The sequence below is a fragment of the Ornithorhynchus anatinus genome, chromosome 9 (assembly GCF_004115215.2).
Source record: "Ornithorhynchus anatinus isolate Pmale09 chromosome 9, mOrnAna1.pri.v4, whole genome shotgun sequence".
In the NCBI taxonomy this organism is placed as follows: domain Eukaryota; kingdom Metazoa; phylum Chordata; class Mammalia; order Monotremata; family Ornithorhynchidae; genus Ornithorhynchus; species Ornithorhynchus anatinus.
Window position 1 is genome coordinate 5,380,305 of NC_041736.1, and position 27,946 is coordinate 5,408,250.

At 51.6% G+C, this 27,946-nt stretch overlaps 1 protein-coding gene across 7 annotated transcripts in view; it reads left to right on the forward strand.

Annotated features, from left to right (window-relative positions):
- Positions 1 to 230: 230 nt before the first annotated feature.
- The window catches only part of LYPD6B (LY6/PLAUR domain containing 6B), a 66,095-nt gene continuing 38,379 nt past the window's right edge, over positions 231 to 27,946 (forward strand). For 2 of the 7 annotated variants that reach the window (XM_029071537.2, XM_039913169.1), the window contains exon 1: positions 23,773 to 23,871. In XM_029071537.2, coding sequence (XP_028927370.1) covers positions 23,837 to 23,871 — 35 coding nt within the window. In that variant the 5' untranslated portion in view covers positions 23,773 to 23,836. Of the gene's footprint in view, positions 268 to 12,844; positions 13,092 to 23,768; positions 23,872 to 27,946 lie in introns of those variants that run through there. The other 5 variants (XM_029071532.2, XM_029071534.2, XM_029071530.2 and 2 more) reach the window with 5 other exon arrangements.

Consider the following 27,946-nt stretch of genomic DNA (forward strand, 5'->3'; position numbering starts at 1 on the left):
GGGGAGGGAGGCGGACTCCGCTCCGGATGATCCCTCGGATTTCCCGGGCCCCTCCCCTTTCCCCAACGCCCACCCCCCGGCTCCCCGGGCCCCGCCTTCTCCGTGGGCTCGGCCGGGGAGGCGGAGGGCCGTCCGGCGGCCGGCAGAGCCCGTCCCGACCGGCCGGCGCGCTCCCCCTCCCCATCCCTCTCCCCCGTCCCCTTCCCCATCCCCGCCCCCCGGCCCCCCCCCCCCCCCCCAGCCCCGTCCCGCTCCGGGAGGCTGCAGGTGAGTGAGCGTGGACGTCGGCGGGGGGCCGGGGGGCATCTGGGGGGGGGGAGAGGAGGGGGGTCCGGAGGGAGGGGAGGGGGGCGAGGGTCAGTGCCCCCGGGCCGGGCCGGGCCGGACCCCCCTCCGTCCCATCTCTTTCGTCCTCTCTCTCTCTCTCTCTCCCCACTTTCACCCTCCGAGCCCCTCGCTGGGCCGGGATGTCCGGCTGTACTTTTCGCAAGCGCTCAGTACAGCGCTCCGCATCCATTCCCTAGCCGAGAAGCAGCGAGGCTCGGTGGAGAGAGCCCGGACTTGGGAGTCGGAGGGCTTGGGTTCTGATCCCGGCTCCGTCACCTGGCGGCTGGGGGACGGTGGGCGACTCACTTGGCCTCTCGGTGCCTCGGTTCCCTCGTCTGTAAAATGGGGATGAAGACGGGGCGCCTCCCTGTGTCCACCCCAGCGCTCAGAACGGCGCTCGGCACCTGGTAAGCGCTTAACGAATACCAACGTTATTATTATTTACTGAGCGCCGACTCTGTGCAGAGCACCGTACTAGCTCAGTGGAAAGAGCCCGGGCTTGGGAGTCCGCGGTCATGGGTTCGAATCCCGGCTCCGCCCCTGGTCAGCTGGGTGACGGTGGGCGAGTCACTTCACATCTCCGGGCCTCAGTGACCTCATCTGTAAAATGGGGCTGAAGACTGTGAGCCTCACGTGGGACCACCTGATGACCCCGTATCTCCCCCAGCGCTTTGAACGGTGCTCCGCACATAGTAGGCGCTTAACAAATACTAACATTATTATTACCAAGCGCTTGGAAGGGACAGGCCGGCGACAGATAGAGACCATCCCTGCCCCAGGACGGGCTCACGGTCTAAGCGGGGGAGACGGGCGGACGGAAACGAGACCCCCTAATCACCATAAATAGAATCGAGGGGAAGGAAGCCTCATTAGCAAAATAAATAGGGTAATAAAAAATCCAGACAAATGAGCAGAGTGCTGAGGGGAGGGGAAGGGGGACAAAGGGGAGAGAGCAGAGGGAAAAGGGGAAGCTCAGTCCGGGAAGGCCTCTTGGAGGAGGTGAGCCCTCACACAGTGATGGTAAGGTTGGGATTTGTTGAGCGCTTCCTATGCGCCAAGCACAGTGCTAAGCTCTGCGGGTAATAATGATGATGTTGGGATTTGCTAAGCGCTTACTGTGTGCGGAGCGCTGTTCTAAGCGCTGGGGGAGATGCAGGGAGGCTCACAGGCTTCATCCCCATTTGACCGAGGAGGTCACTGAGGCCCAGAGAAGTGAAGTGACTCGCCCACGGTCACACAGCTGCCAAGTGGCAGAGCCGGGTCTTGAACCCACGACCTCTGACTCCCAAGCCCGGGCTCTTTCCACCGAGCCACGCTGCTCCTCAAGATACGAGGTCATCGGGAGGGCCCACGAAGGGCTCACGGCCTTCGACCCCATTTGACAGAGGAGGTCACTGAGGCCCAGAGAAGTGAAGTGGCTTGCCCGAGGTCACGCAGCTGACAAGGGGAGGAGGCGGGATCAGAACCCACGACCTCTGACTCCCGAGCCGGGGCTCTTTCCATGAAGCCACGCGCAGTAAGCGCTCAATAAATACGATCGAGTGAATGAATGGATGAAAAGAATTGTAGTAGTCATCAAAACATTTACTATGTGCCGAGCACTGGTCTAAGCGCTGGGATAGATACGGGGTGATCGGGTTGTCCCACGGGAGGTTCACAGTCTTCGTCCCCATTTTCCGGAGGAGGTCGCCGAGACCCAGAGAAGATGAGTGACTTCCCAAAGTCACCCAGCAGACGAGTAGCAGGGGCGGGATTAGAACCCACCACCTCTGACTCCCGAGCCCGGGCTCTTTCCACTGAGCCACCGCTGCTTCTCTAGTGGTAACGTGCGAAGCCCGGGTTGGGGAGTCAGAAGGACCTGGGTTCGAATCCCAACTCCGCCATTCGCTGTGTGACCTTGGGTGAGTCGCTTCACTTCTCTGGGCCTCAGTGACCTCCTCTGGAAAATGGGGATGAAGACTGTGAGCCTCACGTGGGACAACCTGATCACCTTGGATCTGCTCCAGCGCTTAGAACAGCGCTTGGCACGTAGTAAGTGTTTCACAAATAACATAATAATAGGAATTATCTAGGCAGCTGCCCCTGCCATGTCCAGGCACGTGGTTCATCTTGTATCCCTCCCTTTTTTCACCATCCCCTCCCCATTTCCCCGGCCTTCCCCAGTGCCTGAGTCAGTGAATGTCTCCAGAGACGCTCCAGCTGGCCGCCTTTTTGTTATGGCATCTGTTAAGCGCCGGCTGGGTGCCGGGCACCGTACTGAACGCCGCGGTAGATAGGAGACAGTCCAATTGGACACAGTCCGTGTACCTTATGGGGCTCACGGTGTTGATCCCCATTTTACAGATGAGGGAACCGAGGCACAGAGAAGTTAAGCCACTTGCCCAAAGTCACACCGCAGAGCCGGGATCAGAACTCCGGTCCTTCTGATTCCCAGGCCCGCGCCTCATCCACTAGGCTCGTCTAGGATCTTCTCCGGGGTCTTAGTTGGTCCCAGGCTGGGGTCCTCTGGCCGGGGCTCGGTGAGTAGGGGCATTCAAACTCTCTGGATTTTAAATGTTCGGCACTCATTTGGGATGGATTAGTTAGGGCGGTAAGTCTGGGATTCAGTAAAAATATCTTGAAAGATAATAGTATGGGTTAAGCGCTTACTATGTGCCGAGGTCTGTAGTCACACTGGTTTAGAAACATTTCAGTCAGATCAGACACGGTCCCTGTCCCACGTGGGGCTTACAGTCTCAAGAGGGGGAGACAGAAGAGGTATTGAAGCCCCATTTTACAGATGAGGAAACCGAGGCACAGAGAACTTAAGTAATTTGCCCAAGGGTGGCGGAGCTGGGATTAGAACTTAGTTTGCCCAGCTGCTTCTCTTGATTGTGAGACCCATGTGGGACAGAGACTGTGATTGATCTTAGTCCAGTGCTCTGCACACAGTGAGCGCTCAATAAATACGACTGAATGACTCGATCTGATTATCTTTCGTCTGCCCAGTGCTTAGAGAAGCAGCGTGGCTCAGTGGAAAGAGCAAGGGTTTAGGAGTCAGAGGTCGTGGGTTCTAATGCCGGCTCCTCCACCTGCCAGCTGTGTGACTTTGGGCAAGTCACTTCACTTCTCCGTGTCTGTTACCTCATCTGTAAAATGGGGATTAAGACTGTGAGCCTCACGTTGGACAACCTGATTACCCTGTATCTACCCCAGCGCTTAGGACGGTGCTCGGCACATAGTAAGCGCTTAACAGATACCAACATTATTATTATTAGAGTGCTTGAACTCCCTCCCTGCTCGTATCCGACAGACCCCCCCCCCAACTCTCCACACCTTCAAAGCCATCCTAAAAATCACATCTCCTCTAAGAAGGCCTCCGTGATTAAGCCCTCATTTTCCCTCCTCACCCTCTCTTCCGCATCAGCTGGAGAAGCAGTGTGACTTAGTGGAAAGAGCCCGGGCTTGGGAGTCGGAGGTCGTGGGTTCTAATCCCGGCTCCGCCACTTGTCTGCTCTGCCACCTTGGGCAAGTCACTTTATTTCTCTGGGCCTCAGTTAACTCATCTGTTCAGTGGGGATTGAGACACGTGGGACAACCTGATTACCCGGTATCTATCCCAGTGCTTAGGACAGTGCTTGGTACATAGTAATCACTTAACTGTACTTTCCAAGTGCTTAGTACAGTGCTCTGCACACAGTAAGCGCTCAATAAATATGATTGAGTGAATGAATGAATGAACAAATACCATAATTATCATTATTGTTATTATCTCTACCCTTTAAACACTTGATAGTCACACCACCCCCAGCCCCATAACACTTATGAACACATCCTTGAGAAGCAGCGTGGTTCAGTGGAAGGAGCCCGGGCTTGGGAGTCAGAGGTCGTAGGTTCTAATCCCGGCTCTGCCACATATCTGCTGTGTGGCCTTGGGCATTCCAAATGCTTAGTACAGTGCTCTGCACATAGTAAGCGCTCAATAAATACTTTTGAATGAATGAAATCACTTAACTTCTCTGTGCCTCAGTTACCTCATCTGTAAAAATGGGGATGAAGACTGTGAGCCCCACATGGGACAGCCTGATTGCCTTGCATCTACCCCAGCGCTTAGAACAGTGCTTGATATATAATAAGCGCTTAACAAATACCATCATTCTGATTATTATTATTATTACGCTTCAAATCGGCCATTCCCTCCCCCCCTGTAATTTATCTTAATGTCTTTGACTCCCTTTCTAGCCTGCAGTCTCCATGTGGGCAAGTGTTGTGTCAACCTCTCTTTTATGTTGTAATCTCTCAAATGTTTATTTAGTACAGTGCTTTGCACACAGTAAGCATTCCATTGACCGATTGGAATATTCTAAGCCTTTAACAAATACCACCATTAAGAGCAGCCTTTGGAAGACCTAGGAGAGAAGGAATTTTAAAGGAAAGCAAGTTTAAGGGCGGGGAAACTCCCAGAGATTTTCTGCTGTCAAGTCTTCCTTGTTTAGAGGCATCTCAGTGACCCTTTAGCCCTTCCAGGGGAGGGATAGGAGGGGGATTATGTCCCCATTTAGCAGATGGAGCAACTGAGTCAGAGTGGCTAAGTTGTTTTTTCCATGACTCTCCACCCCCGGCCTGGGACTTTTCATATCCAATCGTACTGTTCATTTCTTTTTTAAAGATTGGGACTTTTTGCTAGGAGTAAAAGTGAAATCACCCCTCACCCTCGGTGTTGTATTAGCACTTGAATCTGAACCCTTTAAGCACTTGATATTTACCCCACTCTCAGCCCCATCGCACTTATATACATCATAATAATAATAATGACGATGATGGTATTTGTTAAGCGCTTACTATGTGCCGAGCAAAGCGCTGGGGTAGATACAAGTTGATCAGGTTATCCCACGTGGGGTTCACAGTCTTAGCCCCCATTTTACAGAAAAGAGAACTGAGGCACAGAGAAGTTGAGTGATTTGCCCAAAGTCACACAGCTGACGAGTGCTGGAGCTGGGATTCGAACCCACGACCTCAGACTCCCAAGCCCATTCTCTTTCCACTAAGCCACGCTGCTTCTAGTACATAGTATCTGTCTCCCTCTCTCCACCGTAAGTTCCTCGTGGGCAGTAAGCATATATACCAACGCCACTGTGTCGGACTGTCTCAAGCGCTCGGTACAGTGCTCGGCACACAGCAAGCACTCAATAGATACCATTGATCGATTGATGGAGTACCGGTTGAATGTAGCACACTTTATCGGGTGCTTGGGAAAGCCCAGTAGAAGCACCGGACATATTTCTCGCCCGCAAGGAACTCACAGTTTACTTACAAAAATCAGACCTGGTAGCAGGGCTTCTAAAAAGGATTTAACAAATTTCCCCCGAGTAAGTGTCTTCTGATAGTAATAATAACTGAGGTATGAAAATACAATATAATCGGGTCCCCATAGGGGACTTCCGTCTAAGTAGGAGGGAGAACAGGTTTTAAATCCCCATTTTACAGATGAGTGAACCGGGGACCAGAGAAGCGAAGTGCCTCGGCCAGGGTCGCACAGCAGGTGGGGTTGGGATTAGAACCCAGGTCCTCTGACTCCCAGGCCCGTGCCCTCTCCACTGGGCCACGCTGCTTTGCTAATGGTTTTTACAGTCGGCTCTCGATTTTCCACACCGGATTATCCACGCTGAGTTCAGAGAGGTTTTCCTGCTGGGTATTCTCGGGGTGCCACCCAGCTATGTCTCAAGGAAAGTCTCTGCCCCGTCCTCTGTCTGACTCCCCCTCTGGACTGTAAGCTCGATGTGGGCATGGAATGTGTCCGTTTTATTGTGTTTTTTTTCTGTTGGTAGTTGTTAAGCGCTTACTATGTGCAGAGCACTGTTCGAAGCGCTGGGGTAGATACAGGGTAATCGGGTTGTCCCACGTGAGGCTCACGGTTAATCCCCATTTTACAGATGAGGTGACAGAGAAGTGAAGTGACCTGCCCACAGTCACACAGCTGCCAAGTGGCAGGGCCGGGATTCGAACCCACTGGGGTACCGTACTCTCCCGAGCGCTGAGAACGGTGCTCCGCACAGAGTAAGTGCTCAGTAGATACGATGGGATGATTGGATCCTCGCTTCGGGCTGCCGTCTTCTCTTCTCTCCCAGTGTCGTTCTTGCTGCTGCTGTGCAGTGGTGCCATACTCTTTCTCAGGCTCTCCGCCCTTCAGGATCCGAGTGACTGCTCTGTGGCTTTCTCCCTGCCCCCTCTCCGAGCCTTAGTCAGCTGCCACGCAGGTCCGGGGCTGGGCTAGGTTAGGGTGGGTAGGCACCGGGAAGGAGATTGGAGCTGAGATTGAAGGAGGAGAAGTGGGTGTGGGTGCGGATTGCATGTTGCGCTGATTATCTGCGGCTGGGATCTAATGATAATCATAATTCTGGTATTTGTTAAGTGCTTATTCTAGGCCCGGCATTACAGCCTGGCTTAGCGGAAAGAGCCCGGGCTGGGAAGTCAGAGGTCACGGGATCTAATCCCGGCTCCGCCGCTTGTCAGCTGGGTGACCTTGGGCGAGTCACAGCTTCTCTGTGCCTCTTCCCTCATCTTAAAGTGGGGATGGAGACTGTGAGCCCTACGTGGGACGACCTGCGCTTGGCACATAGTACCCCAGCGCTTAGAACAGAGCTTGGCACATAGTAAGCGCTTTAACAGATACCAACATTATTATTATTGTTAAGGGCTGGGGTAGATACAGATAATCAGGACCCGCGTGGAGTTCGGAGTCTAAGTAAGAGGGGGAACAGGTATTGAATTCCCAATTTACAGATGAGGGAACTGAGGCATGGAGAAGTTGCTGAATGCAGATGATTTTTTTTTAATGGTATTACTATGTGCCAGACGCTGGAATAAGTATGGGGTAGTTACAAGCTAATCAGGGTGGTCACGGTCCCTGTCCCCTGTGGGGCTTCCAGTCTAGGTGTAAGTCCAGTGTGGGCAGGGAACATATCTACCGCCCGTCATTGGGTAGGGATTGTCTCTATCTGTTGCTGAATCGTCCATTCCAAGCGCTTAGTACAGTGCTCTGCACATAGTACGCGCTCAATAAATACGATTGAATGAATGAATCTACCAACTGTGGTATATTGTGCTCTCTCAAGTGCTTAGTACAGTCCTCTGAACACAGTAAGCGCTCTACCTCATCTGTAAAATGGGGATTAAGATTGTGAGCCCCACGTGGGACAAGCTGATTATCTTGTATCTACCCCAGTGCTTAGAACAGTGCTTGGCACATAGTAAGCGCTTAACAAACACCATCATTATTAAATACGATTGATTGATTGCCCGTATTCAGAAGTAGTCCAGGTGGGCACCAAATGCAGATATCTAGTCAGTGGTTGCTTTGCGTTCTTGCCCAGTGTGAACTTAGGTGAGCCCGAGGGAAGCGCTCGGGCATCCGTGTGAGCCCGTTGTGGGCAGGGATTGTCTCTATTTGTTGCCGAATTGTACTTCGCAAGCGCTTGGTACAGTGCTCTGCACACAGTAAGTGCTCAATAAATACGCTTGAATGAATGAATGAATCCGTGTGGCCTAGTAGATAGAGCTCGGGCCTGGGAGTCAGAAGAATCTGGGTTCTAATCCCGGCCCCCCCCCCCACTTCTCTGCTCCGTGACCTTGGACCAGTCACTTCCCTTTTCTGTGCCTCAGTTCCCTCATCCGTAAAGTGGAGATTCAGAATGGGAGCCCCATGTGAGACACGGACTGTGTCCAACCTGATTACCTCGTATCTACCCCAGCCTTTAGAACTGTGCCCGGCACCTAGTAAGCCCTTAACAAACGCCGTAAAAAAGGAAACGAACAGAAAAACTTGCTGGATTTGGGCACCTCACTGTTCTGCTGGGCATCTCCTTCCAGGCTGCCAGGAAGTCACAGGGTGCGGTTGTCCCGGCGAGGCTGCCGAGACTCCGAAGTCCCAGCAACCAAACGGGTCAGGTGGCGGATGCTCGCGGTGCCCTCCTGGAAGGGTGACATAGACGGGGCCTGGACGTGGATCCAAGACTCCTCGGCCCGGCCACGCTGAGCTCCCCTTGGACTCTCATTTAGTCTCTGAGACCCACGTGTGGACTGTGTCCGACCTGATAACCTCGCATGTAACCCAGTGCTTAGAACAGTGCTTGACCCATAGTACACCTTAAACAAATACCATGAAACAAAACAAAACAAACTCTGTTTCCTCTGCCCTGGAGGCTCGTGACTGGTGCGCTGTGACCGAAGTGAAAGCAGGGAGAGAGGAGAGGGGACCGAGCCGAGCGTGGAGGGAGAGAAGTCAGAAATGGAACAGTCTCTCTTGGAGTGGAAATTGCCCTAGAGTTTCTCTTTAGAACTCCTTCCCCGGCATCTGGCTCAGAATAATAATAATAATGATGATGATATCTGTTAAGAGCTTACTATATGCGAAGCACTGGTCTCGGAATGATTGCAGCGTCTCCTCCCAGATTATAAGCTCCTAGAGAAGAGGAATTCTGTCTTCTAGTTCTATTGTAATACTCCCTAGTGAGATCTCAGGCGGGTGCTCAATCAATACAGTTGATGGAACTCAACTGACCCGGGTTCTAATCCCAGCCCTGCTACAGGCCTGCTGTGTGACCTTGGGCAAATCATTTCCGACCTTCCCTTTTCAACTGTAAAATGGGGTAAGTGACCTGATCAGTCGTTCAACCAATGGTATCTATTGAGCACTTGCTGTGCTTGGGGGAGTACAGTATAACACGGTTCGTAGACATACTCCCTGCCCACAAGGAGCTTAGAGTCTAGGAGGAGAGATAGGCGTTAATATAAATAAATAAATTATGGATCTACACGTAAGTGCTGCAGGGCTGAGAGGGGGTGAATAAAGGGTACGGATCCAAACCCACTGTGTGCAGGTAATAGGTCTATTCATTGTTATATTGTACTCTTCCAAGAGCTTGTGCTCTGCACATAGTAAGTGCTCAATAAATACAGCTGACTGACTGAAAGAGGGAGTGGGAGAAGAGGAAATGAAGACTAGTCAGACAAGGCCTTTTGGAATAGATATACCTTTAATAAGGCTTTGAAGGTGGGTTATTCTCCCACCTTCTTTGACTGTGAGCCCAATGCGGGTCAGGGATCACGTCTGATTATCCCATCACTTTCCCAATGCTTAGCACAGCACCAGCCAGCGAGTACATGCTTAATATTGAACATCATTGCTATCATTTCTGGCAGCCGATGACGCCCTCTGTCACTCTCACTGCTACGTCAGGCTAAATCAGCCTCGTCAGCTAAGAATGCAAATTAGCATCATCTCCACCAACTCTCATATTCTCCCAAGCTGTGCTCTGCGCACAGTAAGGGTTCCGTAAATGCCATCGACTGATTACATTGGTAGACTGGTCCAGCCTTTCTCCGAAATAATTTGTCTTCCTTATTTGCCGTTCTCTACCCGCCATCCTGCGGTGGCTTTTCAGCAACTCCCCTAACCTAACTTGACAGCGCACATCCACGCCAAGAGAAATTTAGGGGCCCCCTGCTTGATCGGATGCCTCAGCGTCCTCCCCGACATTGGCCAGAGGATATCTAGACCGTAAGCTCACTGTGAGGGAGTCCAAGAGGAGAAACAGCATGGCCTACTGGATAGGCCCGGGAGTCAGAAGGACCCGTGTTCTAACCCTGCCTCTGCCATCTGTGTGCCCTGTGATCTTGGGCAAGTCACTTTACTTCTCTGTATTTCAGTTACCTCATTTCTAAAAGAGGGATTAAAACTGTGAGCCCCATGGGGGATGGGGACTGCCCTACTTGATTTGCTTGTATCCATCCCAGCGCTTAGTACAGTGCCTGGCACATACTCCACATATTCCCTTCTCCCCCTGAAGGGTGAGGGAGGATGTTGGCAAGGGCTCGGCAGCGAGACGGATGAGATGGCGGTATGGTGAGAAGGTTGCCGTAGGGGGGTGAACTGTAGTCTCTTTTGGAAGGGAAAACTCAGTTTCAACAAGAAAAGCTGTGTGGAGGGAACCTCATTTCGTAGAAACTGCTGTCAGCCATCTTGGAGGTAGCAGGTTACGCGTTCAAATCTCCCCCTTTAGCCCCCCCCCCCCCGGCTGTTTCTTCATAGGGGTCGAGAGGCAGCAGGACGCCTCGGAATGGTATTGGCTCTCCCAAGCACTTAGTACAGTGCTTGCCATATATACCGCCGACTGATTGATAGAGTTCCACGTCTCGGAAGCGATACTCATCGCTCAGGGGGACCTGAGAGGGGAACGCACAGGCCCTGAAGTAATGAGGGGTGGGAAGAAAGGTGAGAGGTCAGGGATCCCCACAGAGGGATCCCCACGGTCTAGGTTTGGGGGTGCCTCGGTGGACTGCCACTTATTAGTGCTTATGATACCCCTGCAAACCTGGGACATCCCGAGGGTCTTGTTGTCCCTCATCTTTGAGAGTTGTCAGTGGCCACTCTGCACGATAGCAGGGTTGCAAACCCAAACTCCTCACCATCGGCTTTCAAACACTCAATTCCCTCACCCCGTCCTACCTCACCCCGCTGCTATCCTACTACAACCCAACCATCACACTTCTCTCCTCTATTGCCACCGTATTTCCATCACAATTATCTCACCCTCGACCCCTCGCCCACTTCCTGCCTATGGCCTGGTACTTCCTCCCCTTTCATATCTGACAAGGATCAGTCTCCCCACCTACAAAACCCTATTAAAAGCACATCTCTCCAAGAGGCGTTCCCTGATTAAAGCTTCACTTTTTTCTCCCACTCCCTTCTACATTTTTCTTGCACTTGGGATTTTCACCCTTTAGTCACCCCACCCTTAGCCCCACAGAATTTATGTACCTATTTATAATTTATTAGTACATTTTTATTTGATTTTGTTGGCTTTTGCTCCTTCGGTTAATTGAATCGCAGGGGAAACAGAAAAGGGACCGCTGTGTTTGTGCAGGTTAGGCTGTTTGTTCAGTCATCTCTGGTTTCCCACACTCCACCGTTGGCTTCGGTTTTTACGGGGGTTCTTCAATTTCACCTAGTTCCCGGGCACGTAACGTTTTCAAACCCCGGGCAAGCAGAGCCCCACGCAGGAAATCAAAGGAGTGACATTACCTATGATCCTTCATTCCAGGGACCAAAGGGACCGAGCAGCAAGGGGAACTTGCCTTCGTGGGCACCGTGCCTCTCTGAGAGAAGTGGGTGGATTGAAGGCTTCCGAAATGAGGGGAGAAGAAGTGTTTTGGGGGAACAGGGGTGGTTAGGAAGAGTAAATTGCCCTCCCACTTTCGCAGCTCTGGAGCTGGGGGATGGGTCGGAGCCTGATTAGGGGAAGGGAATAACACCGCCATTTCTGTTTTCCTAGTCAAGCTGTTTGCCCTCCAGCTGTTGACAGGGGGTCAGTGGCGCCATGCAAACCACTAGTACTATAATCAATTCCTCCACCCAAGTTTTCTGTCCTGAAGTCGATTCCCAGTGATTCCAATCATTCCCAATGTTGCTTGCAGGGGGCGTTTCGTCTCTCTCTCTTTACCTCCATCTTCTGCTGACACCCTTCCTCTTTCCCCTTCCCCCTGAAAACACACACACACACACACACACACACACACACACACACACACTCTCTCTCTCTCTCTCTCTCTCTCTCTCTTAGTTTCTTAGTACAGGTTGAGGAGCAGCATGGCCTAGCGGAAAGACCCCTGGGCTGGGAATCAGGGGACCTGGATTCTAATCCCAGCTTTGGAATTTGCTGCTGGGCGAACTTGGGCAAATCACTGAACTTCTCTGGACCTCCATTTCCTCATCTGGAAAATGGGAATGAAAAACTTGACCCCCTTCCCCCTTAGACCGTGAGCCCTGCGACGGGCAGATCTGGTGATCCTTTACCCCGGTATCTAATTCAGTGCTTGGCACATTACTATTTATGCTGTTATTAATAATTATAATAATATATTGAATGATATATTGATGGAAAGTAATCTTGAATCATCACAAAAATTACATAAGCACCTTGTGGACAGGGAACGTGACTTTTGCTTGTACTCTCCCAAGTGCTTAGTACAGTAGGGGTCCGCTCAGTGGAAAGAGCACGGGTTTGGGAGTCAGAGGTCATGGGTTCAAATCCCGGCTCTGCCACTTGTCGGCTGTGTGACTGTGGGCAAGTCACTTCACTTCTCTGTGCCTCAGTCACCTCATCTGTAAATTGGGGATTAAGACTGTGAGCCTCGCGTGGGACAACCTGATTACCCTGTATCTACCTCAGCGCTTAGAACAGTGCTCTGCACATAGTAAGCGCTTAACAAATACCAACCTTATTATTATTTCCTTTGGATCTGGCCCACCTTCCCCACCGTCAGCCTCAAGACAAGGGTGCAGGGTTGATTGCGGGGGGTGGGGAGAGCAACCCAACATTGCGATTCAAACGCAGGTGCCAGCGTACCTAGAAGAGGAAGCATTTCGTGTTGTCCTGATCCTGGATATGCGTCTGCCCGCTCCACTCCCTACAGAAAACCGACACCGAAACAAACCAGGAAACACGCCCGGTGGAGAGCCCAGGACAACCCCAAACTCTTCCTCTGGTTTTAAAAGTGGTTACATCTGGGGGAAGGGAAAGAAAAAACCGGCAAACCGAAAAGGGTTTCTGCAAGAACAGACGTGTTACTACTCAATTCCCGATGCAGCGGTGCCCTGGCTGAGCTGGTGTTGAGTCAGAGCTGGAGGGGGATAATGAGGCTTCCATCGTTATGGGCATGCAAATGAAGAAGGATGATAAGCATCAAGCCTCATGCTTTGGGGTGGAGGTTGATGGTCTCACCAGGTTAGCTTGCCACTTCCCCCTCCACCCTCCCCGTGGCCGAAGCGTGGGAGCTGAAACCGGGTCGCCGTGTAACCGCTTTCCTTGTGGGATGCAGATTTTGGGTCGGCGGGGGGGAGAGGGCGGGGGCTTGAGAGAGGGCATCTGCCATCCTGTGAGGGTCCGGGACCTCCTCAAAGACAGAGGATGGGCCGCGCCCCTGCCTTGCCCTGAAGAACGGACTTTGGAATTGAGGATGTGAGCATGTAATAATAATAACTGCGGTATTAAGCGCTTACTGTACGCCAGGCACTGTACTCAGCCCTGCGGTGGACGCAAGCAAATCACGAAGGACGCGGTCCCTGTCCCACGTGGGGCTTACGATCTCAATACCCAGTCCGCGGTTGAGGATACTGAGGCCCAGTGAAGCGAAGCAAGGTCTCCCAGCAGACAAGTGGCAGAACCAGGACTAGAATCCAGGTCCTTCTGATTCTTAAGCCCAAACTCTGTCCCCCAGGCCACACTGCTCCTCGTGGGACACTTTGAAAATGGTCGACGCACATGCTCTGGGGCAGTGAGTCAATCGATCGTATTTATTGAGCGTTTACTGCGTGCGGAGCAAGTAAGCGCTTGCGAGAGTACGATATAAACGACCCATTCCCTGCCCACGACGAGTTTACGGTCTAGAGTTTACGGTCTAGAGTCGTGGGGATTCCAATCTGAGATATTTAACCCTCCGTCGCTGTGACGTCCCGAATGTTGGCGGCGGTGGTGATGCGGGAGAGGAGCTGGGACCGAGGGCCGGGGCCAACCTGGTCGGGGTACAGGGGTGTGGCGGGAAGAATCAGACACCTGTTCTGAAAAGGACAGACAGGGCGTGTTTCTGGACTGGCAGGAGAGGAAATCTGTGTGCTGCTCTGTCTGAATCCCAACCAGACAGGTAGCCGTGAATCACCCCACCGCCTCTCTGATCTCCCTCCCCTTTTTCGTTAAAAGCGAGGTCAGAGGGTGTCTGCCGCGTGTTTGTTCAGGGAGTTGGAGTAGCTGCCACCCACCAATGAAACCAAAGAAAATAAACACAAAATTCACCCAGTGGGAGTGACTCACTCAGCCCAGAGCTCCCCACAAATTGAGTTTGCAGAGGTTGGTCCTGAATTAAGCAGGTAGATTGCAGGTGCTAATGTCTAACCGGGGATGTTTGTGTGTTGACTAGGCAGTGATAAGAATAATAATGATAATAATAATTGCATTTAAGCGCTTACTCTGTGCCAAGCACTGTACCGAGCCCTGGGGTAGATACAAGATAATCAAGTCAGACACCGTCTCTGCCCCACGTGGGGCTCACAGTATAAATAAGAGGGAGTACAGGTGCCCATCCCGATTAACTTGTGTGTACCCAAGTGCTTAGTTCAGTGTCTGGCACATAGTAAGCACTTAATAAATTCCATAAAAAAAAACCCAAACCCCCATAATTATTATTATTATCATCCCATATGCTCATCTTGGTTGCCTTCTGTGTGTGTGAAGCACTGAGAACTTGATGAATACGATTGATTGAATGAATGAATGCCAGGAGCTTGCCGGGGAGGGACCTGCAGGAGCAGTAAGACACGATTCCTACCCTTAAGGAGTTTCCAATCGAATATTAATAATGATGGTATTTGCTAAACGCTTACTATGCGCCATGCACTGTTCTAAGCGCTGGGGTAGATACAAGGTAATCAGGTTGTCGCACGTGGGGCTCACAGTCTTAATCCTCATTTTACAGATGAGGTAACTGAGGCACGGAGAAGTTAAGTCCATTCGTTCGATCGTATTTATTGAGCGCTTACTGTGTGCAGGGCACTGTACTAAGCGCTTGGAAAGTATGATTCAGCAATAAAGAGAGACAATCCCTGATTACAACGGGCTTACGGTCTAGAAGGGGGGAGACAGACATCCAAACGAGTAAACAGGCATCAGGAGCATCAATATGAATAAATAGAATTGTAGATATGTACACATCAAAACAAGTAAAGAAGCATTAATATAAATAAATAGAATTACAGATATGTATATATATACACAAGTGCTCTGAGACGGGGGGAGGTAGAGCAAAGGGAGCGAGTAGGGGCGATGGGGAGGGCAGGGAGAGCTGAGGAACAGGGGGGCTTGCCCAAAATCACACAGCTGACAAGTGGCGGAGTCGAGATTAGAACCCACAACCTCTGACTCTCAGGCCCGTGCTCTTTCCACCAAGCCACACTGCTTCTTGATATTTGGCTGCTTCTTCCTCCAGCAAAGTCTTGATGGAGCAGAACGGTGTATAAGACACTGTAACTCAATACTGGTCCCAGTCCTCAGGGAATTTACAGTCTGACAAATCAGCGTAAATATAAGTGATGAGAGGGGAAAAAAAAACCCTGAAAGAGATTTAGAAACACCAATCAATAATAATAGTAATTGTAGTATCTATTAGTCAATCTATCAACGGTATTTATTGAACACTTATTCATGTGTGCAGAGCACTGTAGTAAATACTTGAGAGAGTACAATGTAACAGAGTTGTTAATAACAATAATAATAATAATAATGGTATTTGTTAAGCACATATTATGTGCCAAGCCCTGTTCTAAGCACTGGGGAATATACAAGGTAATCAGTTTGGACATTACAGTCTTAATCCCCATTTTACTGGGATTGGGCAGGATGATGATAATAACCGTGGTCATTCTTAAGCGCTTAATATATGCCAAATACTGTATTAAGCACTGAGGTAAATACTTCTCTGAGGCCCAGAGAAGTGAAATGACTTTCCCAGGGTCACACAGCATACAAGTGGAAGAGCAGGGATTAGAACTCACATCCTCTGACTCCCAAGCCCGTGCTCTTGCCACTAAGCCATGCTGCTTCCCAGTGATAGACACACTTCCCTGCCCACAACGAGCTCTGTTTCCTATGTGCCAAGCACTGTGCTAAGTACTGGGGTGAATACAATACAATCAGATCTGACACAGCTCCTGCCAACATAGGGCTTATAGTATAAGGGGAGGGAGAACAGGTAAGAGAAGCAGCGTGGCTCAGTGGAAAGAGCCTGGGCTTGGGAGTCAGAGGTTATGGGTTTGAATCCCTGCTCAGCCACTTGGCAGCTGTGTGACTGTGGGCGAGTCACTTCACTTCTCTGTGCCTCAGTTACCTCATCTGTAAAATGGGGATTAACTGTGAGCCTCACGTGGGACAACCTGATTACCCTGTATCTCCCCCAGCGCTTAGAACAGTGCTCGGCACATAGTAAGCGCTTAACAAATACCAACATTATTATTAGTATTATTTAATCCCCTTAGACCTAGAGAAGTTAAGTGACTTATTCAAGATCTCACAACAGGCAAGTGGTGGAGCCGGGATTAGATCCCAATCAATCAATCGGTGGTATTTATTGAGCACTTTCTCTTTGCAGAGCACTGTGCTCAGTGTTTAGCTCTGTACGAACCCAAGTTTTCTGACTCCCAATCCTGCAGAGACAAGGAAGTGATCGATACAGACTGTGGGCTAGTGGAAAGAGCACCGGCCTGGGAATCAAGAGACCCAAATTCCAGCCCTGCCTCTGCTTCTGGCCTGCTGTGTGACCCTGGGAAAGTCACCTAACCTCTCTGGGGTTCAGTTTCCTCATCTGTAAAACTGGGATAAGATAGGTCGTGAGCATCATGAGGGGCTGTGTCTGATATGATAACCTTGCATTTAGTCAAGTGCTTAGCCTATAGTATGTGCTTAATGAATCCTATTGTTATTATTTTTATTATTATTATTATCATAACATCCCTATGCCCCCACTGATAGACCTGTTTCCTCTGATTTTTTTTCACTGCCTAGCTTCAGCGATGAACTAATACTGGTCTCATCCGGTGGCACTCGCGATGTGCCTGCTTATTTTCCCAGGAATCGGGAAGAGAGTTGGATCCTGGAAAGCTCGGAGATACTCAGCAAGGGGAGACTGGAAGGTCATTTATTTACCTCTATTTTTGAGATGATCCACGCCAACATTTCTGGAGTGAATTATGCTCCAATGGGCAGGGTCTATGTCGAATTCCTAATTGCCGAGTTCTTCACCGGCTTGGCTACAGAGTGGATAATTTGGCATTAATCCCTTTTCTCCCTGGGGATGGGAGGGTGTTCAATATCTCAGCTCTCACTCCTGGGTATTAACAGTCAGAGTGGGGAAGAGGAACCAGTGCTGAATAGATCAAAAATACCGGGGTCACTTTCATCATGCTTTGACACACCACTAAATTCACACCTTCCCCATTCTGTTGGAAGAGCAGACAGGTTTTCCTGCCTGGAATAGCTGAGTTCCTTCTTTGATTTGTGGCTGTCTTCCTGCTCCTGGTGTGAGATCCCCATGATTTAGAAACAGGGGAGGGAGGAGGAGATTTTTCTTAAAGGATCCTTCAGTATCTCTGAGGACAGAAGGCTTCTGCTTGGGCACCTGGAAAGCCACTGTAACAGGCGAAGAGGAGTGAGGAAGTGGGAGGGCTAGAGGAACATCCCGAGGAAATGCTTGGCCTTGTGCGGATCCCTGGATCTGAGAGCAAGGGGTCCGGTTGTCCAGTTTTCAGCTGACCAGTGTCCCATCCGGAACCTGGTTTGTTTTCTGTGCCAAGCCACGGTTCCTGCTGCCAACTCTCCCAGCTTGGACACGGGGCCAGATTCCACTCTGGCCAGAGAGGGCTCTGGAGCAAGTTGGGAAAGGGTCAGGATGCTCTGGGATCACCCCAGTTTAGAGTTCCTCCAAAATAGTGCTTGAGATGATGCCTCAAGATCTGTGTAGCACGTGACCTCATCCGGTGAGGGATGCCCTTGCCCACCTAGCTGAGAGGCTGTTGGGGCAGCAGAACGGAGGAAGGTAAAGACAGCTACCTCTCTTCCTCTTCATTTTCGGGTCAGTGGTTCCTGTATAATGGGGCCCCACAGATGGGACAGGTTTAAGCCATCTACTAAAGGCCAGCGGTGTGCGGAGAGGCGGCGTTTACGATTTTCACCACAGCTTTGATCCCAGCCATGCCCGGGAGGAGAATTTGGGGTGTGTGATGGGTGAAAGCATTGTACGGTGGTTAATAATCACCCCGGATTCAGGTGACCGGAAAAGCGCACCAGCTCACCGAGGCCGAGGCAGGCCATAACTCAAGCCCTGCTTTCTGCCTCATTGAGTGGAGGAAATGAGGAAACTGGGACCCAGAACGGTCCCAGAGCCCACTGGGGGACTAGCGGGCAAGTATGTTGGGTGGTTTGGGAAGGAATTCTCCCGCAGGCTGTGGTGCAGGTGTGCCTGCTTGTGAGGGGAACCTTTGATTACTGAAGCCCGGGGTCTACCGCTAGGCCAAAGGCCAGAGTCGGGCCTTCTGCTGATTCCCCCGGAGCAGAGGACGGAGAGGTTTGGGTCGAGCGGTCGGCAGGCAGGCTGTGAATGGGCCCGAGGAAGAGTTTGGGCAGGAAACTGATTTGGATGAAGGGGCTGAAACCTAAATTTGACCTTCAGAAATGGAGGCTCAACTCTCAGGAAAACCTCTCCCTCTGAGCAGTGGAAGCAGGCCGGGTGGAATGTGGCACCCTGAGGTGTCGGCGGATGGACTTTGGCTTGGGTGAACAGCAGCCTGCTGGACTGGGGCAGAGAAACTGGGGTTGGCTAGGATGATAACAATAACTGTGGTCATTCTTAAGCACTTCGTATGTGCCAAGCACTATACTAAGCACTGAGATGAATACAAGATAAACAGAATGGACGCGGTCCTTGTCCCTCAGGGGACTCACAGTTGAAGTGGGAAGGAATGTAGGTTTTTAATCCCCATTTAACGGATGAGGAGAGTGAGGCCCAGAGAAATTAGTGACTTGCCCAAGGTTTCTCAGCGGGCCAGGGCCAGAGCCGGGATTAGAACCCTGGTCCCCTGACTTCCAATCTTGGGCTCTCTAGACTCGGCCACGGCGTTTTTCATGGGGACTCACATTTGGCCTTCTTGGGCTGGGGGATTTTGGCCCCCGGCAGGTACAGCCGCTTGGGCTGGCCTTCCGTTTGTGATATTTCCCATGAGGTGGAGATGGCCGAGTGCCACATTCTTGAGGGTCAGCGTGGCACTCCCTTGGCATTCCTCTGGGGCATTCTTTTAGAAGCTCAGGACGAGGCTGTATTTACCCAGGTTACCAGTGACAGTTACCCGGTGCGGGAATCAACAACCTGGTTAAAGAACGAGAGGGAAAAGGACAGCTATTGCCTGGCCTTAGCCTACCCATCCCATCTACCTTGCTGAGGTGAATCTGACCAGACTTGTTCCTGATGAACTCATGCCGGCGGTTGTTCTCAAGGAATTTGCAATTTATTTGATGATGATTTTTTCCCAGGGATTTATCCCGGGGTGGGAGATGTGCTTCCAGATCTCAGGTTTCCCAGCCCAGTCCTTGCCTGTTTTATGAACAGTGGGCACCGCATTGGCACCACAGTGATCATTCATTCATTCATTCAATAGTATTTATTGAGCGCTTACTATGTGCAGAGCACTGTACTAAGCGCTTGGGATGAACAAGTCGGCAACAGATAGAGACGGTCCCTGCCGTTTGATGGGCTTACAGTCTAATCGGGGGGAGATGTTCGGACAAGAACAATGGCAATAAATAGAATCAAGGGGAAGAACATCTCGTAAAAACCGATGGCAACTAAATAGAATCGAGGCGATGTACAATTCATTAACAAAATAAATAGGGTAATGAAAATACAGACAGTCGAGCGGACGAGTACGGTGCCGTGGGGATGGGAAGGGAGAGGTGGAGGAGCAGAGGGAAAGGGGGAAAAAGAGGGTTTAGCTGCGGAGAGGTAAAGGGGGGTGGCAGAGGGAGTAGAGGGAGAAGGGGAGCTCAGTCTGGGAAGGCCTCTCGGAGGAGGTGAGTTTTAAGTAGGGTTTTGAAGAGGGAAAGAGAATCAGTTTGGAGGAGGTGAGGAGGGAGGGCGTTCCGGGACCGCGGGAGGACGCGGCCCGGGGGTCGACGGCGGGACGGGCGAGACCGAGGGACGGTGAGGAGGTGGGTGGCGGAGTAGCGGAGCGTGCGGGGTGGGTGGTAGAAAGAGAGAAGGGAGGAGAGGTAGGAAGGGGCGAGGTGATGGAGAGCCTCGAAGCCTAGAGTGAGGAGTTTTTGTTTGGAGCGGAGGTCGATGGGCAACCACTGGAGTTGTTTAAGAAGGGGAGTGACATGCCCAGACCGTTTCTGCAGGAAGATGAGCCGGGCGGCGGAGTGAAGAATAGACCGGAGCGGGGCGAGAGAGGAGGAAGGGAGGTCAGAGAGAAGGCCGACACGGTAGTCTAGCCGGGATATAACGAGAGCCCGTAACGGTAAGGTAGCCGTCTGGGTGGAGAGGAAAGGGCGGATCTCGGCGATATCGTAGAGGTGAAACCGGCAGGTCTCGGTAACGGATAGGATGCGTGGGGTGAACGAGAGAGACGAGTCGAGGATGACACCGAGATCGCGGGCCCGAGAGACGGGAAGGACGGTCGTGCCATCGACGGTGATAGAGAAGTCTGGGAGAGGACCGGGTTTGGGAGGGAAGATGAGGAGCTCAGTCTCGCTCATGTTGAGTTTTAGGTGGCGGGCCGACATCCAGGTGGAGACGTCCTGGAGGCAGTCGATCGTATTCAAGAGCCCTCCGGATTGAGAATTGGTGGCCCTGAGGTGACCTGGGCCACTTCCTCTTGCACCTTGGGGTGCTGATTGGGGCAATTTTTATCAGGGCTCCACTTTGGGCCCACATTCTTGGGTCTCCTCCATCTTCCCAGATATGTCATGCCCTCATTCGCCTCAGCAGTCGTGGCTTGACCCCTTGGCTTTGATTCATGCCTTCTTCTCACTCTTGACCACAAGTACCGGCTTTTCACGGTGAGAGGAGGGTCTAAAAAGGGCAGAGATCGTCGGGGGGAATGGGGCCTGGGAATAAACAGATTTCAAAACGCTCCCGGGACCGAGAGCCGCCATTTCGGATCTCTCCAGACAGGAAGGGGGAAACTTTTAGGTCTTGTCAGAGAGCTGGGATGAATGAGGGTGGGAGAGCAACACACATGCTCCCCTGAGCATGTAAACCATCTTGTGACATACACTGAGTTTGCCGGACCCACAACCCTTCCCGCTCGCTCCTCGGCCTTTGCGTTCCCTTCCCAGATCCCTTTGGACCCGGGCGCCATGTCTGAGCCACTGCACTCGGCGGCAGGAGCTGAGGCTGGGTGTTGAAATAAAAATCCCGGACATAAAGACCTGAGGGGCTTCTCTGTACAGGACAGGAGTCAGACCACTCGCAAACCGGACTGCCCTTTCTAGAGTCAGCACTCCCGTGGGACTGACCCCACTCTATTAACTAGAGAAGCAGTGCGGCCTAGCGGATAGAGCACGGGACTGGGAGTCAGAAAGATCTGGGTTCCACTTCCGGCTCTTCCACCTGTCTGCTGCATGACCTCGGGCAAGTCACTTAACTTCTCTGGGCCTCAGTTACCTCATTTGTAAAATGGGGATTAAGACTGTGAGCCTCATGTGGGACAGGGACTGTGTCCAACCTGATTACCTTGTATCTACTCTACCACTCTACTGAGAGCTCACCTCCTCCAGGAGGCCTTCCCAGACTGAGCCCCCCCTTTCCCTCTCCTTCCCCACCCCTCACCGCTACCCTTTGCTCTTTCCCCTTCCCCTCCCCTCAGCACTGTGCTCATCTGTATATATTATTTATTACCCTATTTGTTTTGTTAATGAGGCGTATATCTCCTTGATTCTATTCATCTCGATGACGTTGTCTTATTTTGTTCTGTTTTGCTTTGCTGTCTGTCTCCCCCGTTTAGACCGTGAGCCCGTCATTGGGCAGGGATTGTCTCTATCTGTTGTCGAATTGTACATTCCAAGCGCTTAGTACGGTGCTCTGCACATAGTAAGCGCTCAATAAATACTTTTGAATGAACCACTTAGTATAGTGCCTGGCACATAATAGGAGCTTAACAATTGCCATTTAAAAAAAATACCGTTTAGTCATTGGTTTGTCGGAGACAGAAAGAAGTACAATATTGAACCCCTGTGCCTGACCTGTACTCACACGGAATGTCTCCTTTCCCCATCTGCAACGTGGGCATGATACCCACAGGTTTGACCGAGTGAGACCCTTCCTTCCTTCTCCAGGTACATAACCCTACCCACCTTGTCATTCTTTCCAGAGTCAGGAACGATTGTTATCTATATTATTATCACTTAATCATGACATCGGTTAATAATGATTGTGATATTTATTAAGTGCTTACTGTGTACCGAATAAACAGCATGGCCTAGTGGAAAAAGCATGGGCCTGGAAGTCAGAGGATCTGGGTTGTAATCCTGGCTCTGCCACTTGCCTGCTGTGCGAATTTCAGCAAGTCATTTAATTTCTCTGTGCCTCAGTTTCCTTGACTGTAAAATGGGGATGAAATAACTGTTCTTCCTCCTATTTAGACTGTGAGCCCTGTGTGGAACAGGGGCCGTTAACTTATCTACCCCAACTCTTAGTACAGTGTTTGACGTGAGCACTTAACACATACCATAAAACAAACAGAGAAGGGGAGTGAGTTGCCCAAGGTCGCACCGCAGGCCCGTGGCAGAACTGGGATTAGAATTTGGGTCTCTTGACGCCCCGGCCCGGGCTCTACCCAGTGGACTACACTGCCTCTCGTTTGGGCAGAGCGGTGTTGGCTGGGGTGGAGTGGGCTGGAGCCAGGAGGAGAGTTAAAGAGGTGGGGCAGGAAGGGGAGAAGAGTGGGATATTCACAGGATAGACCGGTGAACAGCTGATTCCATCCCCGGCACAGCAGTCACGACCCTTCTCTATCAACCCTGGAAATAAAACCTCCATCTTGTTCAACGATCCAAAGAGTTTGGCTTATTTTCCGCAGTTGGTCGGGGGCTGCGCGCGGTGCGGGCGACGTGGGGTGTGCGTATGCAGAACGACGGCGGCGGGTAGCTAAAGCGAAACATTTTTTCCCTGTTTCAACAAGAACTGGTGGGCCGGCCTGTAATTTCAAATCAATAGATCAAGAGTCAGTTTTGACAGAAGGGAGAGAGCAGGCTGAGAGGCCAAGAGGAGGGTTTTAAGACGGCCCGGCCACAGTCTCTCTTGGGGGCTCAGGGAAGTGATGTGACGGCAGGATGCACTGAAGGGACAGAATGGGGACAGTAACTGCTATACTTCCTCCTTCAAACTCCTCCCTCAGGCCGGAGAGAGTCCTGCCTCTGCCAAATAGTAATAATAATAACTGTGGTATTTGTGAAGCGCTTACTACATGCCGGCCACTGTACTAAGCGCTGGCGTAGTTACAAGTGAATTAGATCACACAGGTCCTGTCCCGCATGGAGATTACAGTCTAAGTAGAGTATTTCATTCAATCATATTTATTGAGCGCTTACCGTGTACAGAGCGTTTATTTAATCCCCGTTCATTTAATCCCCATATTATAGTTGAGGGAACCGTGGCCCAGAGAAGTAAAATGACCTCCCCCAGGTCACCCAACAAGAAATTGGCAGAGCCAGAATTAGAACCCAGATCCTCTGACTCCCAGTCCCTTGCTCTTTTTTCTAAGCCACGTTGCTGCTCTAACCCTTAGTGATTGGTGAACGTGGGTTACTTGGAAGGAGTCTAAGAGATCCTCCGCCTGGGGTGAAACTGTTCTGTGTTCTCTTTAGGGCATGATTTCCAGCTCCGACCCAGCTTCTCGAAGCTGACCTCATCCTTGCGTGATGCAGAGGGGGAAATGGAGGCGGACTGGTGCCATAGCAGACTCAATCAGTAAGTAATTACGCTAACGGCCTTCGAAAAAGCGCTTCCCCGGTGACTGGCGAAAGGCTCGTTTCCTGGAGGGTGCTGGCTCTCGTTTCCGTATTTGATCTGCTTTCTTAGTTGTTTCCTATTCGCAAACCGGAGTTGTCTGGATGGGCTGCGGGGGAGAGACAGGCGTGAGCTGCTGCTTGGGGAACTGAGAGCTCGGGGCTGTCCACTTGACGCAAATCTGTCGGCTAATAATGATGATGATAGTAACCGTGGTACTTGTTAAGCACTTACTATCTACCAGGCACTGTATTAAGCGCTGGGGTGGGAACCAGGTAATCGGGTTAGACGCAGTCCCTGTCCCATGTGGGGCTCGCAGTTTTAATCCTCATTTTACAGATGAGGTAACTGAGGCCCAGAGACGTGAAGCGATTTGCCCAAGGTCACACCGCAGACAAGTGGCGGAGCCGGGATTAGAGCCCGGGTCCTTCTGACTCCCAGGCCCGGGTCTTATCCAGTGGCCACGCTGCCCTCCGTCCTCCCTGCCCCTCGGGACGGGCGGCCTCGTCGAGGATCCTCATCGGGTCGGGGGAAGAGGAGCCCTGTGTGAAGCCTTCATCATTATAATAATAATGATAACAACGGAATTGTTAAGCATTTACTAGGTGCCAAGCACTGTTCTCAGCACTGGGGTAGATCCAAGCTAATCAGGTACCTGCCCCATAAGGAGCTCACAGTTTTAATCCCTATTTTACAGACCAGGTAACTGAGGCCCAGGGAAGTGAAGTGACTGGCCCAAGGTCACACAGCGGGCAAGTGGCGGAGCCGGGATTAGAACCCAGGTCCTTCGACTCCCAGGCCCGGGCTCTCGCCACTAGGCCACGCTTTTATCCTTCCCGCTTGGGACGGGGCCTTCGTCCCACCCCCCCCGGCCGTGGGCGTCCCGGGCGGTGAAGGGTTATAGCCATCGCCGGGCCCGGGCCGGGCGGGGGCCGGAGATGGTTTTGCCTCCTCTGCCCACGCGGCTTCTCCCAGTGGTGCCTTGAGCGGGTTGTCCCCATGGGGATCACTGGGCGGAAGGGTTCCCGCCCCGCAGCGGGAGGCGGGAGGGAAAAGCGCCTGCTTCCTCAACACGGCCTACTTGACCAAACACGTTCTCTCGCTTTGCAGAAAAATGTGCCGGGCACCTGGGCTCGGCTCCGTTGCGGTTGGGTGAGGAGGGGAGAGGGCGAGCCCTGGAAGGAAAATGGATGCAGGGAGTGCCCTTTGTCTATTCTATTCTCTCACCCCTCTCCCTCTCCCGTTCCCCGGTGCTCACTCGACTGCCTGCGATGCTCTCTCGACTGGTCCCCCGGTGCTCTCTCGACTGTTCCCTCAACCCCTCCCCGATGCTCTCTCAACCGCTCTCCGGTGCTCTCTCAGCTGCTCTCCACTGCGCTCTCGACCGCTCCCCGGGGTTCTCTCCGCCGCTCCCCGCTGTACTCCCGACCGCCACCCCTTGCTCTCTCGACCACCCCGAGTGCCCTCTTGACCACTGTCCAGTGCTCTCTCTCCTCTGCCTCCAGGGCTTCTCTCCATATCCCATTCTCCCTCCTTGACTACACCCTGTCCATCAGAAAGACGTCTCCTCCCAATCTGCCTCTTTGCTCTTTTGGCTTTTTCCTCCATTCTTGAAGATTGACTTGTTTTGTTTGAAGACCTAAAGGAAGAACTAAAAGTCAAAGTCAGATCACGACCGACCATCACCATCAACGGTATCTATTGAGTGCTTACTATGTGCGGGGAACTCCACCGAGTGCTTGGGAGAGGATGGCTTGTGTAGGACAGTTTCCTCTGTTGTGGAACGTGGAATCAAGGCTCGGCATGCAAGAAGTGGTTTTGATCAACCACTGGCAAATGAGTATTTATTGAGCACCTTCAGGGCTCGTAGCGCTGTACTAAACGTCTGGGAGAGTGCAGTTGAGTTGGTCCTTCCCTTCAAAGAGCTTGCGATTGAGCGGAAGAGCGGGCTTAGCGTTTTAGTGTCGTTCCCCTGTCTCTTTTTTATAATGGTATTTGTTAATCCATTATTCATATTTACCGAGTGCGTACGGTGTGCAGAGCACTGTGCTAAGGGCTTGAGGGAGTACAATATAACTGAGTTGGTAGGTACATTCCCTGCTCACAACATAAGTACTTACTATGCGGTAGACACTACGCTAAACTCTGGGGTAGATCAAGTTAATCAGGTTGGACACAGTTCATGTTCCATGTGGGACTCACAATCTCCGTCCCCATTCTGTGGATGAGATGACCGAGGCCCAGAGCAGATTGTTGTTTTTTAATAGTATTTCAGCGCTTACTGTGTGCAGAGCACCGAACTAACCACTTGTATTTGTTATTTGTTAATGGCATTTGTTAAGCACACACTATGTGCCAAACACTGGGGTCGATACCAGCTAAGCAGGTCAGACACGGTCTTGAGGCCTTAATCGCCATTTTACAGATGAGGTCACTGAGGCCCAGAGAAGTTAAGTATCTTGCCCCAAATCACACGGCTGACAAGTGGCAGAGGCGGGATTAGAACCCACGACCTCTGACTCCCAAACCTGTGCTCTTTTCATTAAGCCGCTACCCTGAAAGCCCACCGAGCCCCTGGTAGAGTATAATATAATAAACATGATCCCTACACTCAAGAAAGTTACAATCTAAAGGGGAGGCAGCAACCGATATAATTTATAAACAGTGTGGCCTAGTGGGAAGAGTCTGGGCTTGGGAGTCTGAGGACTTGCCAGTCAATGGTATCTATTAAGCGCTTACTGTGTGCGGAGCTATGTAGTCAGTGCTTAGGAGAGTACGATACAACAATATAACAGACTCATTTCCTGTCCACAACAAGCTTACAGTCAAGGAGGGGAGTTCTAATCCCGGCTCTGCCCCTTTCCGGGTGTGCGGCCCTGGGCCCGTCAAGCCCGTTATCGGGCAGGGATTGTCTCCATCTGTTGCCTAATTGTCCATTCCAAGCGCTTAGTACATTGCTCTGCACACAGTAAGCGCTGAATAAATACCACTGAATGAACGAATGCCCATTCAGGGATCGCTACTGGAATTAATGCAGCGCTGTGGAAAACGATCACCCACTGGGCCATTGCGGATGGAGATCAACCAGTCGAATTTATTGAGCGCTTAATGGGTGCAGAGCACTGTAAAAAGCGTTTGGGAGAGGAGATGTTCCGAGAGAAGCAGCCTTCAGACCCTTCCGCGCGTCAGATCGTGGAATCTGCCTGTCAGTGAGACGTGAAGTACATCGCCAAGAAACCTCTGGGCGAGAGGACTTCTGTCAGCCTGGTGACGACAGATCTCGAGGCAGAAAAACTCTTTCTCTTAGCCTATGTGTCGGGCCGGATTTTGCGTGTGAGGTTAGAGCGGGGAATCCAGATGATCGTCTGGAGGTTGGGAGCGGATAAAGCTCGATTACATCCCTTTGGCTTCCCGCCCTCCGAAGCCAGCAGCCCCAACGCCGATTCCATTTAGAAAGACCGGCCATGGCCGTCAATCTATTATCACCCCGGCAGATAACGATCTCTCGAAGGAGGCACATGAAACATTTTTTCGAAGAAGGGGGGCCGGGGGAGAAATCAGACAAAGACCCCGGGTGAGACCGTGCACCTTAATAGCTTTTTAATTGAAAGCGTCGGGTTTCTGGAACACCGCTACAAAGCTGTTAGATGGGAAAATGGTGAGACGGTCGCCCCGGCAACACTACGCTCCGGTTACTCCGTGCCCCTTGGAGTGCGGAGGGGGTGGGGAGTCGGGCCGCGGGTCCCGGAAGCCGGACCGCGGAAAGATTTGGAGGAGCGGTGTGGGTCAGTGGATAGAGCACGAGCCCGGGAGTCAGAAGGACCTGGGTTCTAATCCCGGCTCTGCCACGTATGTGCCGTGTGACCTTGGGCAAGTCGATTTCCTTCTCTGGGCCTCAGTTCCCGCATCTGGAAAATGAGGATTAAGACTGTGAGCCATACTTAGGGACTGCGTCCAACCCAATTGGCCTGTATCCAATCCAGAGTTTAGTACAGTGCCTGGTACACAGTAAGCGCTTAACAAGCGCCACACGCAC